This window comes from Zychaea mexicana (assembly GCF_025766255.1).
Source record: "Zychaea mexicana strain RSA 1403 chromosome Unknown BDB00scaffold_148, whole genome shotgun sequence".
In the NCBI taxonomy this organism is placed as follows: Eukaryota; Fungi; Mucoromycota; class Mucoromycetes; order Mucorales; family Lichtheimiaceae; genus Zychaea; species Zychaea mexicana.
The window spans coordinates 82,270-97,862 of NW_026516811.1; the positions used below are offsets into that span (position 1 = coordinate 82,270).

The following is a 15,593-nucleotide window of genomic DNA, read 5'->3' on the forward strand; positions in this document are numbered from 1 at the left end:
TTGCCTTTTTCAACGTAAATTGTCAGAAAGGAGACACACACACGCACAATGAAATATAGCACCGGCAACTGCTACTTGCTTGTATAAAGAAAACTGTCCTAGATGCATGGACAGAATATGCGAGTAATATGCTAATGATGGAACTGAAAAATGATGTAGAAAAGAAAGTGAGGCCAAGAGGATAATTAAACAAACAAAAGAAAATAAACTTTTTGATTTGACACGTCTTACATAATGCATATGAAACTGAGACTGCATTAATGCAAAATCCTTCAAATAGCAGTATATTTATCTACATACATAGTCCGTATATACATAGTCCATAGACACATTGACCTCTACATTATCGTGTCGTTCGCATCATGTTTGGTACTACATAGTACTCAGGAAGTGACAATGGAAATTGGAGCGTATCTTAAAAATTGCTTCTTTTACTTCCCATAAACAAACAAGCATACTTCTCTAAATCTCTCAACTCATTTCCATCGCAATGTCAAAAACTACAAGTGCAATTCCTGAAGAACTGCGAGTCACTTATGACGACTTTGACTCTGCCAAGCAAGCTTGCGTCGACTGGGGGAAAAAGAGCAAGGTTTCCCTGCGTACCTTGAAAAGTACGCGTACAGGAGAAAAAAGAGTCCTCCGTCTTGTTTGCAAGCACTTTGGACAACCTACCAATCAAGAGGTATATGACGATGGCAAAACTACGACAGTAGAAACCATATTGGCGAACGACAAAGGTGATGTCATTCGATCCAACAGCAAGGACAGCAAGAAACGGCGCGAGAAAGACTCCCAGCGAATTGGATGCGAGTTTGAGATCAAGCTGCGGCCATTGAGCAAGGCTAGCCAGCAATGGCACGTTGTCTCTTTTTACGACGGTGAACACAATCATGAGATTGCAAAGGAGCTCTCGTCGTATCCAATGCTTCGTCAGCTCGATGGGAAGCAGCACGAAATTGTTCTTAGCATGATCAAAGGGCACGCCAGTAATACTGCAATTGTGTCATACCTTGCTGCTAACAAAACGGTTGTCAGCCCCAAGGACATCACGAATATGCGACAGATGGTATTCAACAACGATCCCGACCATACCATGTTCAAGCTTATCAGCAAGCTACAGGACAAGGATTACGTCGTTGAGTGGGAATCGAAGCAAGATGGCGAAAAACGGTTCTTGCACTCTCTTTTTTTTGCGCATCATTCTGCAATTTCACTTGCTCGCCAATTCCCTGAAACCATAATCATGGATGCCACGTACAAGACAAACAGACATCGGCTCCCCTTTGTAAATGTCGTTGGTACAGGCAATGTTGGTTATCCAGACTTGAAAACGTTCTGTATTGCTGGCGGATGGGTGTCTGAAGAAACGAATGACAGCTACGACTGGTTTGTCAAAAAGCTTGAGCAAGTTGTCTGGCCAGCTGAGCAGCCAGTCTCCCCGAAAGTCTTTGTAACTGACAGCGAATCCGCGTTGATGAAAGCCTTGGATCACGTATTCCCCAACTCGAAGAAATTGCTCTGTACCAACCACATCAGACGCAATTTTCAAGTCAAGCTGCAGAAACTTTTTGAAGTTAAAGAGGACTTTGAAGCGCTCCTGAAAGCCATCAACTACTTGATGGCTGATGAATATGATGATAAGTTCCAGAACAAGCGGCTGGTTCCAGATGAGGAATTCGAGCAAAAGGCGATCGGCATGTACAATGAGGCTGCAATGAAAGCAAAAAAGCCGGAAGAAGTGAAAGCATATCTCGAGAGGTAACTATATATTGGATTTTTAACGGAGATCGTTTGCTTGGACACTATACTTATGTGTAATACTTTCGCTTGCAGTAAGCTTTCTAATAAAGAAAAATGGGTCGGACGGTACCTCGCAGATGTCAAGCATCTTGGGAATAGTACCACCAACAGAGTTGAAGGAACGCACGCCAATATGAAGAAGGCCATACAGTCCGCCAGTGGTAACCTATACCTTGCTTTTGAGCAAATCGATGAATTCTACAGATTAAAGGTACAATACATTCGTATATTATATATATATATGGTAGTTTGATATTTACCTACAATCCTATTCTACGCACATTAATTGCTAATCGTATTCGCTGTGTGTTGATTTGCCTGTGCAGAATCTAAGTTGGGATCGTCAATTGGATAGCGAACATTTCGGTGTAAACTCCCATATCCCGCCAAGTCAAAAGGAAAGGCTGGTAGATTTACAGCGCCACATATCGAAGTTCGCATTCAATGCAATTCGCAAGGAGCTTGTATATCCAAATCCGCTAAGAACCGACAACTGTCGATGTGCAATCAAAGCTCATTACGGAATTCCTTGCTGTCACATGATACCGTCTAAAGGAAAAATTCCTTTGAGCATTATCCCTAGACGCTGGCATCTCCATCCTAAAAAAACAGCTCCTGAAGGTATAGATAGTTTAACACCACTCTTACTCGCTATACTAAGCTGTAGTAACTTTATGTAGAGGAAGAAACACTCCACAGTAGCAGCAACATTCTAGCGATCTCGGAATCATATTCTGCTCCCACCATGGAGAGTCAAATCGAGGCTGAGCTCACGCGTATCACCACTATGTTGCATCGATTTCCTGACCAAAAGCAACGCTCAACTCTTCTACGCCATTTGCAAGCCATCAGCGATGATCTTTTTATGGACATCAAGCAACTGGAGCAGCCAAAATCTCTACCAACGAAAGGCAAACCTAAGCGCAGCTCAAAGCGCGATCTTATTGCTTTGGAACACCAACAGAACGAAAGCAACAAGAAAGCCAAAACAAACGCGGGTCGCGAAGCAGCCGATATTTGGTAAGTAACAGTATAATCATTGCTGTAATTGATCTTCTATTGTTATTAGATATACAGTACTGACTAGGTTTACTAAGGGAGGGCAAGCATAAAGTTAAAGCTGACATCACTACCATACCACTACCGCCACCGCCACCACAGCAACAGCAACAGCAACAGCAACAACAACAACTTACAATGCCACCTTTTTGGTCATCCTTTTTGCCCGCTTCTTTACCATCACCTTTTCCGTCTACTGATCCACCTATTGTGCCAAATCTGGACATGGTCTGCGATGCAATTCCACGCTCTGCTGTGAATTTAGTGCACAATCCGAAGCCAGATGGAAATTGTGGTTTCCGCTCGTTGGCTGTTGCTTTACTTGGAGATGAAAAACGATATATTGATATCAAGGCCGGAATGCGCGAGTTCTTTATCAAAAATCGCGGAAAAAGTATTTATGAGAGGTTCGACGCTGAAAGAATGCTAAGTGTCCTTGATCCAAATGCGCATCATTGGTTTTACTATCCAGAGTGTGCTCAGCTTGCCTCGGATGCGTTCAATACGCCTATAGCATTCTTTGGCACTGAATCCTCGTTATTTTGCCCCTTACTAAGCACCCCATCCCAAGCGATACGTACAACTCCAATCGTCATGCAGCTCATTCACAACCATATAATTTTCATCCAGCTCAGGCCGGGTGCATTGATTGAATGGCCTGCCTGCTACCCTTATGCTCGAGGTAAAGGCCGCAAAGATGGTGGTGCCAGAATCCGAGGTGATCAATGGTATCCCTTATTCCAAGACGCATTTGAAAGCATGATCCATGTGGATATTCCCCTTCCAGAAAATTTGGATGCTCATTCTCTTTCATCTGGATCTGAAGCAGAACACTCTGATTCTGAGCCAGTTGACCTAACTGGACCTTATCAATTTTAGTAGCACAATGTCTCTTCTTGCCCGCTCTTTCTTTTCTCTCTCTTCTTTTCCTTTACTTTTCTCCCCCTCTCTTTTTCTGATATTCATATAATTAATCCGTTATACACATGTTTGAACCAATGGATACATCGACCAGGAAAAGGTGAACCCATGAGGCTGCAAAGTACTAGGCCATTCAATTGTATGGATAGTTTGATGTTACCACTTCCTTTATTATTTTTCTAATTTTTGTTTACAATCCCTTTTTATATCAGCATGAACAGTCAGCTGCCAATGTGTGTATGCAAAAGAAGGAGCAACCCCTTTAGCACCTACTTGGACTCTTTAGTTCCTTGAATATATCGGACCATCCATATGGCGTCTGTTCAATGTTGGAGTTCATATTGCCGTCCTGATAATAGCCAAGGGAAAAACAGAGATACACTCGCATAGTTCGTCAAATGTATTTAGTGTGTACACAATGTTTCGAGTGTAATGACATTTAATACCAGTTGCAGTCATCAATTTCATCATCGATATTTGCTTCGTCGTTTTAAGATGACTATTAGAAGAAAAAATGAGAAACGACGACCACAGATACTCCTCTCCTTAACACATAGTCCGTTACTGCACCAGCGGACATATAAAGCCCACCCACACAACGGCCAATCGCCTTCGAATCACACCACTCTAGTTATATTTTTTTTCGTCCAGCACAATGCTGATTTGTCTGTAAGGGAACTGCCGTAATACTGACAAAGAAGCCAAAGTGCATGAAGAAATAAACAGAAAATCAGGTTTCTTTTGTTAATTTACCATCTTTACGTTGTAAATTCCGATTGTCTCTTTGTCAGCTCCAGTGAAAGCATTGAACGCTTGCATATTTGTTCAAGTCTTGTCAACTACATTATAAGCAAAAGAAAGCAAAACAAGTTTCAGTTTTTGTTCATCCCAGTTGAAATCGTTGCTAAGACTATTAGTCTCGTTGCATAAGAATTACTTACTCGCCCACACACGGCCTATTTTAGAGTATTTTTTGAAAAGAAATCTTAGAAGGAATCGCTGGATGAGTGCCTTGAATGTTCCTGTCGTTGCATGGAATGATTAATAGTATGGGCTTTATGAATGAAAAAGACTCGTCAAAAATAGCAATGATTTTTCCACAACTCCTTCTCTGCTTAATAAAGGTGTTTCGGTGGGAGGGGGGGGTGCAAACTAAAAATCCGGGCCGGGCAGTGACTGGGGGGGTGCACGAGGGGGGGTGCAAATAGATCTGCCCACATTTTTTAATTCGCGTTGAAGAACACGAACGCGGTTTTTTTGTTTCTCGCGTTTCAATTTTTCTTATTATTCACCTTACGAAAATGGACCATACCCAACGACCCAGCGAAGTTATGTTGGGCTATGACGACGATGACGAAGATATGATGCTTGCCATGATTGAAGAAGATCAACAAAACATTCTTGGTGTTGATGAATTCCTCAAGAGCAACAGCAACAATCGGGAACCAAGTAATGACATTCTTCTTCCCAGGAACCAACGTTAATATATGCAAATTGAACTGACATCATCTGTTTTATCCATTAGCACCCATTGTCAATAATGCCATGGAAATCGACGGCATGGAAGGAACGGGAAATACACCGGCGATGAAGACGGCTGCCATAACCACTGCTACGACGCTTGCTGCAGTAGCATCGGCTAGTACTGCAGGGACAGTAGAACAAAACGACGACGACGATTCGCCCTTATTCAGTGTTTTTAACGAGAACGTACAAAACGGATTAAACGTTAATCCCGAAAACCATCGTTTTTCAATGGAAGCAGGTGGACTTGTCACTATCCAGAATCGTCTAGCTGAACGACCTACAAGAACAATAGCTACACCTACACCTTTAAGACCCAAAACACCTAAAGTGGATTATACCAAGCCTCCAGCAACAGGCCGCTATCTTACAAGCACATGTGCATTCACCGATAAGACGTTATATTTCCCCAGAATCAATCCCAAATCCACGACGACGACCAAAAAAGATAAAGGCAAGGGTATCTTGCGACACGTTGATAGGCGGATGGAATTGCTTGACAAACCAATTTGGCGAATGAAAAAAGAAATTGAGGAACAAAATACGCGCGTCCGAAAGCGTGAGGAAGATGAAAAGTAAGCTTGACTCTTTTGAATTATTCTCGCACGGGAATTCTATCTGACAGTGAGGTTATATGCTGATGGACCTTTTCCTCTACATTTAGGCTAGGATATGAAAGTTATCAGGATGGCAAAAAGCAAAAGCGAAGGAAGCGGACACAAGTTGTGAAACCCTATGTTACCGAACAACTTTGGGTCGACAAGTACAGGCCAAAAGGATTTTTGGATTTGTTGGGTGATCAGGTACGTACATCTAGGCAGATATTGAAGAGCATGATAATACTCTATAGAAACGATCGGATCTAACGCAATTGATGATAATGACAATGTCTAGCGCGTGAACCGAGATGTATTAAAATGGGTCAAGCAATGGGATTATTGTGTCTTTGGCAAAGCTCCACCGTCGGAAACCCAACGTGAAAAAATCATGAAGAGCTATAAAAACACATTTGGAGGAAATGGGGCCTCTTTTCAGGGAAATAAGACCGAAAAGGTAAAATGCCTATCGTCAAACCAAATTATGAGCATTCTCTCGTGCTAACTGATATACATCGCCCCTAATTTTAGCCAAAGGACCGTTTGCTTCGACCAGATAGAAAGGTACTCATCGAAACAAGTTGGTTAAGTGTGGTTGGCATTCTGCTGACGATTTGCAAAACTGGCGTCCTTTAGATCATGCTGATATCCGGCCCGCCCGGTTTTGGTAAGACTACGTTAGCACACGTAGTAGCAAACCACGCTAATTACAATATCGTTGAAGTAAATGCAAGGTATGTTATGATTATCAATATTACACCTAGCATGACAGAATATGGTGGAAGACAAATGTGACTAACTAGAAATGATCGATAGTGATGATCGAACTGGTGATGTAGTATCATCTAAAATCAAATCTGCTCTGGAGATGCAGGCCATCATCCGAGAGCCGGTCTCTACCAATGACGGAACGCGTACCATGTCAATGGATCAAAAGCCAAATTGTCTAATTATTGACGAAATTGATGGTGCCAGTTCTGGAGGTGGTGGCGAGGTAAACTTGTTGTACCTTTTTAAATATGCTTTCTACTTTCAGATCAGCAATATCCTAATGATACCTTGCCTTTTTTGGTTTGGATTATCTAGAGTTTCATCAAGCAACTGGTTAATCTAGCAACCGCAGAGTTAAAAGATGATAGGAATATCAATGTAGGATTAGCGAAAAAGAAAGGTAAGTGGCGTTTTTTCCTTTGGGCAGATCAAAAATCTGACGAGGTTACTAATCATATTTATAGGCAAAGGAAAGGAAACCGCACCACTTTTACGACCCATCATTTGTATTTGTAACGACCTGTGAGTTCGAAAGAGGCATAAAGTTCATAGATTATTTGCTTACTGACACTTTTTATTCATGTTATATCATTCCTTACAGATATGCTCCAGTTTTGCGCCCGCTTCGTTCAGTCGCACACTTGATCCAGTTCCGAAAAATACCTATGTTGACCATTGCCAAACGACTTCAGGAAATCTGTGAGGAAGAAGGATTAGAAAGTGATCTTCGAGCCTTGAGCTTGCTGGCTGAAATAACGGATGGTGATATTCGAAGCTGTTTGAATACGCTCCAGGTAACTTGAGTGACGGTGTGATCCTGAGCAATATTTTGCGCAACCAGAGATACCAAGAAACTCGTCTCTAACCTTCTCACGATAGTTTATTCGTGGTAAAAGCTCTGTATTTACTCGTGAAATGCTGGAAGAAGCAGGCTTGGGACGTAAAGATATGGGAAAATCGCTGTTCTCGGTATGGGAAGAAATCTTTACAGCAGAGAGTGGACGAAAGCGGGCAGCTACGCATCATCAAAACCATGGTAAAGTATTTAGGCAATACCGTAGCATTAGTTTTTTTCCCCTCTTCTCCTAACAAGTACATGTACACAGCGCCTGTGGATACCAAGAACCGCTACCTTGGACGATTAACGGACTCCATTATGACAAACGGCGAAATTGAGAAGATTATGCAAGGTAAGCAAGAGGCCAAGAGCCTGTAAAATATTCACAGAGCTGGTTGCTAGATGAAGGTATTAATAGATACATAAAAACCAGGTTGTTTCGAATCTTATCCGAAAATGCGCTATAACGATATTGGATGTCAAAAAATCGTTCACATGAGTGATTGGCTGAATTTCTATGATCTTATCAACCATCGCACGAACGACATGCATGACTATGGTCTTTATGGTTATCTCCCGTACCCCGCCATCAATTTCCACCGATACTTTGCCGGCTCTGCCTCACAAGAACGTATCGAATACCCAAGAGTGGATTATGAAGTAAGATACTCGACTTTAACGGGCAACTTATGTATACAGAGAAACAATACTAACCACGTCTCTTTTTGTAGCAATTTGTTGCTAGAAAATCGTATGAAAACTTGATTTCAGTCTTTTTGGCTGGCGTTAATCCCAAACGCCGAAGGACTTTGCATAAAGACATGATAGCAACAGAGCTAGCACCTCGTTTATTACGAATTATGTCACCGGACATACGACCGGTTAGTTGGATATCACTTTTCAAACCTTTTGACACATCTACGTAACCATATACTTGACGATATCATCTTTTTTTCATGTCTGTTTTGTAGGTTAACAAACAACTTATCAAACCACATGAAAAAGAAGTTTTATCAAGATTAATAGACGTCTTGATCGAATTTGGAATAACCTTCTTGCAAGAAAAGAATGAAGACGGACAGTTTGTTTACAAGCTTGACCCGTAAGTTCGCTTTTGTTTTCCTTCCTTCTACTGCAGTTATTTACATTAACTAACACACAAATGGTAGACCTTTGGAGCAAATTATAAACTTTGATGGAGCTGGCGGCGTAACTGGCAAAGTGCTGCCTAAGCATTATGCTGTTCGACAACTTATCGCTCAGGAGGTAAATACACGTTTAATACGAACCCCTTTTTTTATTCTTCCACTCAATGACCGACTTCGTATAGATTGAGCTTGAAACAATTCGTCGTCGAGAACAAGCAGCTCGGACTCGTGAAGGTGCATTACCGCGTGCACGGGCAAAGCCGACCATCGAGTAAGTCAAGTCTTTGTGTGCCATATTCAGATGTGTAAAGTGTACCTTTCTTTATTTAACGCAAGGTTCTGTAGGGAAATCGTGCAAAAGGCTACTGAAGATAAGGCTCCAGCCAAGGTAATAATATTAAACGATAAGATGGATAATTCCAATTTCTTAGTCTACTTACGCATGTATATTTTCATCTTAGATGGCTACCGATTTCTTTGGACGCGTAATTCAACCTGATCCCAACAACAACAACAGTAACCCAACCAACAGCAGAGGACCAGGTAAAATACATGGTTAATTTGAAACTTTATACAAGGTGATAAGGCATCATTTTAAGACTGACATAACATTATTCAATCTTCTGCTAGCTATTACGAAGGCTGCGGTAACATACCATTATCACGAAGGTTTTTCGAACGCAGTGAGAAAGCCGATGAATGTACATATGTTTCTTTAAATAGTGGTATGATGAATAGAAACAAAGTGGAGAAAGGGAATGACAAGGATGAATAAAATAATATACAAATGCGATTTATCGTGAGTAGCTGCAAGCGCCGCATGTGGAAGAGGAGGATGGATTGTACAAACTACATTGTGAACACGTCCAGATAGAATCGGTGGAGCGGTGAGTGGATGTATTCGTGATCGAGAAAGCAGCGGCAGCGGTAGGAATGGTAATAGTAGGTCGTTGTGTGAGACACATGGTACATGCCAAAACTAGGTCTTTGTTGTTAAAAGTGCATGCTGCACAAACCCATCCGACAAGAGCCGTTTCCAACGGTTTTGATGACGGAAATTTTGTTGATGATGATGGTATCGGTTTTCGAGATTGGATCGCAGGAATTGTTGGCTTTTTTATCGTAATAACGTTTTCAACATCGATTCTACCACGCTTTTGTCCGCGACTAATATCATCATGATGGTCGTCGTCATCGCTGTCGGCTATAACAATAGCATCAGTAGGTTTTGATCCGGGTAATGGCGAAGAAGAAAAAGAAGATGACGACGTCGATGGTGAGCTCGAAGATGAGGAGGGGGACGACGAAAAACCTAAATCGGATTCCTGTTGCAGTCCTCCACACCATTTTTGATCTCGCATACGTCGTTCTGCGGCCTGTGCCGCCATTTGTGCTGGTGTCGATGCTTTCTCCAAAAAGCCCTTGCAAGTATTGCCACCAAGTCGTAGGCCTCCAGACGGAATCATCATTCCTTGCTTTCGTCGTCGCTGCTCGGCTGCTGCAACCGCACGGGCTCGTGGATCGCCTGAAATTGAACCAAAACTACCGCCTAGCTTATGACCAGTCCCATCAAACGCCAGATATCCCTTTTGACCTGTCAAGATAAGCTCGTCGAGTTCGTCGTTCAATCCGTCAAGTATTTTGTAAAACACGTCGTCATGAGGTCCTCGAACAATATGCGTGAGTCTATACGATAACAGCAAAGACAAAGTGTTAGGTCATTATTAGCATTGAAAATTATGCCAACTAAAAGGCAATATGAAAGAATGAACTTGGAAAAAAATTACATATATCTTACTCATGCAGCATCGTTCCAAGCAAGTCATTGTATTCGAGAAAAGCTGAATCGTCATAGTGTGGCCGTAATCGTATATTGATCTTGAATCCTTTATTGACATTGACACCTATACGTAGAGTCGCACTAAAATGAGTATCGACTAAAAGCAATTCTATAAGGTTAAAGAGCTATTGCAATCTCCTTACCCAGCAAACTAGGATTAGACGGAAAGAATTCGCAAAGGTGCACCACTTTCCAACCTCGTTTGCGCATGATTGGTTTGACCTGGAAAGAAAGGAAAACAGTTGTCAGCAACCAGTATGAGATTTAAGAAGCCCCAAAAGTTGTCTGAGCGCAATCTCTCTCAAGTGCAATGATATGTATCTACCTGTAACGCAATGCGCTTTAAGAGCTCCAAAGCTTCATCGGAACGACGTTTCCGCTGCAGCACCTCAAATTTTTGAATCACACCTTCCATGTGGAAGAGCAAGCCTCTGTCAAAGGTTTTGCAAAAGATAATGGAGAAAAGGTACGGGCCTCCGGCGCTACATTCATCCTAATTGCTTCAACCAATCACAGCCACAGAGGGTTGTTTCATTCGGTGCTTTAGGTATGTACGATATTAAAAAAATAATCATTGACTTGGAAACTCTTGATAGACTATGATGAAGAACAGTAGAATCGACAGCAAGAACGAAAGTGGATGATCTAGCATTATCTACTATCCCTCGACTCAAAACGTAATGTGACACTTTCCAAAATGGTGCTCATTATCACTGAGAACGTACAATTGGTGTCAAGATAGACCTGCCTGAACCACTGTGCGGAAGACGACGCAAGTGTTTTAATTATAAAAGCACAACATCTAGATACTTGCTCCTTTGAAAAGTATCCCTTAATAATTATGGAAACCCTTTTAAAGGATTATGCTCAGCCCTGCATGTTTGTCACTATCAATGCCTTGGAATCAAAATGATGATCATTTCACTGACAAGCGTGACCAGTAATTGTAGAGGCACCATTATAAGTTGCTAATTCTCGCTGTGAATATTGTGACCTGTATGTGCTACAGTAGTCGTTTTCGTCGTTAAGCATGATGGAGCTGTTTAAAATCAATTGTTGGGAAACCGGAAGAAATGTGCTGAACGATTGACTATTTAAAATTTGTTACTCTGATGCAAAGTTGTAAAGGACAGCAATCGACACACATAGTAGAGTCTAGTAGGCTCAATTCATGGAGATCCATTCTGAGGATTCTGTCGTATTTGTTTTTCAAATAATAACTTTGAAAAGAGTATCTGCATATCAAATCAATATATATATATATATAGATCAAGGAGTGCTTTTATTATTTATACAGAGAAAAACATGTATGTATATACAAGATGAGGATATATAACAGTGCGATACTGTACTGACGTGAGTCAGCAGGAAGCAAAGGTAGTCTAGGAACGAGGAGCTCAGGAAGAGCGCAACACAGATCTTTCTTCTTTGGATAGTGACAAGTGATGCGTGTGTCAAACCTCGAACGTTCCAACAGCTTTCCCTTGAAACGAAAACTCCGTAGAGTGAAAGCGCATTGTTACGCAACGATTTGGCCAATTTACTTGGTACTCAAAGTGCACAAAGGAATGGCGGGTGAACAAGGTGATCAATGGAGCAACGAGTTACGCGCAAAAGGGTCAAAAGATGTACAGTAGGAAGTCATCGTTTATGGTGTTATTCTTCTGATCGTCCCAATGGATCTTGAAAGCTGCTAAAAAAAACGTAGAACCCGCACAAAAACAAACGAACCGATTAACTTTATCAGCAGCAATGAAAGCCAGTGAAGGGTGAGTCAGCTTCACTAGCGGCAGCGTATACTTACCATGAGCGGACAGCTTATCTGCTTGGATAGAGTATGAATTCGGAATGGATGGAGGGAGGTTACACGGCGTAGTTCAGAGAACTGTTGGCGGATGGCGAAAATTATAAAGCAACAGTAGACAAGCACGCTTCACAATAAAAGATAACGATCTTTGATACACTGCAGCGTTGGAGTCAAGTGTGTGTTGTATCTATTCCCGCACACCGCACATGCAGTCAAAAGATACTAGCAAAATGGAATCGTCTGTGGACTACGCTTTATACTGTTTATCTTGTTGGGTGAAATGGAAACTGGCTGCTGGGAGGATCGTGTCCTTGATATTTACTAAGCAACTGATGCCGTAGAATCTGTTAAGTTGTTTACCTTGTCAGACTATTCTATATTGCCATTTTATTGCTCACAGAAAAGCATTTCTTCCGTGAATCTACATGCTCATTCACATTCGTGTCTTTGTTTTTGCTCGACACGGTGCCGTGCACGGCCCACTCACAAACAAGCGCCGATACCATCGGAGGGTACAGCTCCGCATGGTGAGAGACACGTACCACTACCGCCGAAGCACGCTTGTCTACTTGACCATCAGGTACCACTCCTCCTTTCATTTCCTTTGGTGCTGTATCTTTTGTTATGCCATAGTAGGCAGCCCACAAGTTGATACGCAACCCGTTATCTGGGCCAATGAGAATTCACGGGGATTTGAAGTCCCGAACGAGAAAAATGTCTATATAAAGCGAGCAATTTCGCCTTTCTTTTTTCTCTTCTCTTCAGTTCGTTTTGGTACAGCTTTGGTCTGTAGTACAGATGCACTGCTCTGTGCCATGATCGGGTCATTGCTTGTGCTGGCTATTGTCATAATTCTTCTGATGATCGGCAGATTCAGTGGTCCGCGCCCTGAAGAAAATTTGCAATATATACCAGTGGGAATGTGGTCATATACTCCGGCAGCCGATCGTGAACCTTCGGGTGCATGTGATGCCAACGGTATATGTTGGGATAATTGAAACGAACTTTTTTATTATTATTTATTACACACAAATAAGAAAATGATAAACAAAATAAAAAAAATATATTTTTCTTTTTCGCACTTTCCGCATAAACGTTTTACCGCTTTTTGCTTCGCCTTTTTTTTATGTGCACGACAAGTTCCTTTTTCTTTTTTCGCGAACAAAAAGCTAATTACTCCCCCCTCCATCCATTCACAGCTCCGTGCTAAACAAAGCGGGGAACAGTGACAGTGGCTCTGTATCGTAGCCGAAAGTAACACGATCACAATGCTTTGGCACTCTTTTTCACTTTCTGTGTTCTCGCCTAAATTGCCAAAGCAATTGTCAAGAAAAAAATTGTTATCGAGGATATGGTCGGTTATTTTATAAGAGGCAACGCCAGAGCATACGCCAGCAGACCTGTATAATTGTCAGATCTGTAAAAAATTGGAATGTTTTTTTTTCAGCTGTTCGTCTCTCTCACTCTTCCTGCACGTAGCTTATCATAACACAATTTTCTTATCATTTTGGGTTTCACCTGGATCGAAAAGCTTGCACTGATCTTTCCGATGTGCCTGCTTTTAAAGCGTGATTCTTGTAACAGCTCTTTCCCTCCCCTTACACCTTCACTTCTCTCTTCCTTTTCTTATTTAACTTTACTTCGTTACATATTTCAAGGTATGCGTTACCTATTTGAAAGTGATGATCGCTCACCAAAGATATCAGGGGGACCTGTTGAAGATATGATATAGTTGCTCTACCAAAACTTGCACACAGGGATGCTGTGTTTTCCAGGCCAAGCGATTGGTTACTAATATATGACTTTTGCGGTTTGCAAACAATAAACGCGAGTGTTCACTGAAGCCTTTTGCTTCGTATCGAGAAGTCGATGCTTTTAGAAAGAGCCCTGTTCTAATGTGTATCTGCGTATCGCTATGATAGCATAGATTTAATGAAGTTACTGGTGGTTACAATAGATCAATCTTCAGGGTCCCCCTTTTCCAAATAAAATTCAGGTGAGCTACCTGGTTCGACTTGCTTTTCCTTTGTCGGACATATTATTTCACGAGTCCGGATTATGTTATACAGGCTTTGTTCGATTAGAAAGCCTCGTGCCAAATTTCTTTTCGCGCGTCCCCTTTCACATACACGTAATATGACTGATTTGATCTCGATTTTGCCTCCCGAATCATTCAGTACATCTTCTCGTTTATCGGACAGCGGGCTGTGTCGAATGTGTGAAAGTATGTCGCCGCTGGTTATACGCGATCCCCACTTACCAGACAGCCCTGTGGACACTGGTGGGAATCTCGCCTGATGCATGGATCAAAAGGAGCGACGCGATGCTTCAATGTTTGGGACAACAAGTCGAATCAGTATACATCAAATCTCAAGCCACGTATAAAGTACTGGAACGACTTGCTTGGCGAAGATACAGCATTCGCTTCCTTGGTGAAGTAAAACGATACTCTTTTTTTTTGCGTTAAGAGGATCGCGTATTCGGTAGTACTTACTACTGCTTATGCGCAAAAGATATACTAAAGCTTTTTCTTTGTTTTCAATAAAAAAAATAAGACATCAGCAACCATGTGCATAGCAAACAATTACAACCTATTTTCGACAGTAGCACGTTACTGCCAGGATTCATCAGATATTTCTCGCATACGCTAACTGCTCTGACGATTTCATTTCACACTTGCGATATCTCGCTGCCAATGCTACTGGACTTCTTGCCGTCATTAACGCATCTTTCAGTGATGTTTGATGGCCGCACTAACTTATCAGACGCTACTCTTGAACAAGTTGATGGCAGAAGCAGACACAAAAGGCCACCGATACACAACATTATCTTCTTAAGACTGGACGGTGTTCTCAGTTTTAAATACCGGATCCGTCCCTTATTGCAGCGTTGCTCCCACATCAAGTACTTGATATTATCGCCTTACTCACGATTCAACAACGTATCTCCAACCAACATCTATACAGCTTATGAGCTGTGCCCTCTATTACGCTACATTATGTGGGAATGCAGCGAACCAGTCATAGCAGACAGATGGATTTCACTATCAAGAAGCACGAGTGCTTATATTAAGTAACTGAAAGGAAAGCATCGAATGATGGCGAGGAAGGCAGTATGGCTTATGAACTGCTATTCAACGGCAAGGGACACGAGAGGATCATGCCGATAGTAGTAAAATCGCAGCCGATACTAGAGCATTTACGTATAGTCGCCTGTGGTCTTTCTGATATTCATTGCTGGGATGTCTTGGCACGCAACCAATTCACACAGCTGACAAGTTTGGGGT

General features: G+C 41.9%; 3 protein-coding genes across 3 annotated transcripts; 2 read left to right on the top strand and 1 right to left on the bottom strand.

The window, feature by feature from the left end:
* Window positions 1-1,936: 1,936 nt before the first annotated feature.
* Window positions 1,937-2,827, top strand: BDB00DRAFT_792826 (uncharacterized protein; the record flags this gene model as incomplete). Its single annotated transcript, XM_053121157.1, has 3 exons — window positions 1,937-2,014; window positions 2,130-2,424; window positions 2,484-2,827. The coding sequence occupies 3 exons, from the start codon at window positions 1,937-1,939 to the stop codon at window positions 2,825-2,827; spliced, it is 717 nt and encodes a 238-aa protein (XP_052973508.1).
* A 2,257-nt stretch (window positions 2,828-5,084) lies between these two features.
* On the top strand, window positions 5,085-9,391 carry BDB00DRAFT_792827 (uncharacterized protein; the record flags this gene model as incomplete). The annotated part of the gene is made up of 20 exons (XM_053121158.1): window positions 5,085-5,232; window positions 5,309-5,882; window positions 5,972-6,110; window positions 6,202-6,360; window positions 6,435-6,467; window positions 6,540-6,637; window positions 6,720-6,897; window positions 6,990-7,074; window positions 7,139-7,196; window positions 7,276-7,468; window positions 7,554-7,710; window positions 7,781-7,864; window positions 7,946-8,172; window positions 8,244-8,393; window positions 8,484-8,614; window positions 8,682-8,778; window positions 8,843-8,931; window positions 9,006-9,048; window positions 9,122-9,203; window positions 9,384-9,391. 20 exons carry the CDS (start codon window positions 5,085-5,087, stop codon window positions 9,389-9,391), a joined length of 2,733 nt encoding a protein of 910 aa, XP_052973509.1.
* Window positions 9,181-11,108, bottom strand: BDB00DRAFT_855496 (WLM domain-containing protein). The gene is made up of 4 exons (XM_053125723.1): window positions 10,826-11,108; window positions 10,644-10,722; window positions 10,459-10,564; window positions 9,181-10,346 (listed from the first exon to the last, which is right to left on the bottom strand). Exons 1-4 carry the CDS (start codon window positions 10,913-10,915, stop codon window positions 9,455-9,457), a joined length of 1,167 nt encoding a protein of 388 aa, XP_052973510.1. The 5' UTR covers window positions 10,916-11,108; the 3' UTR covers window positions 9,181-9,454.
* Between the last annotated feature and the right edge of the window lie 4,485 nt (window positions 11,109-15,593).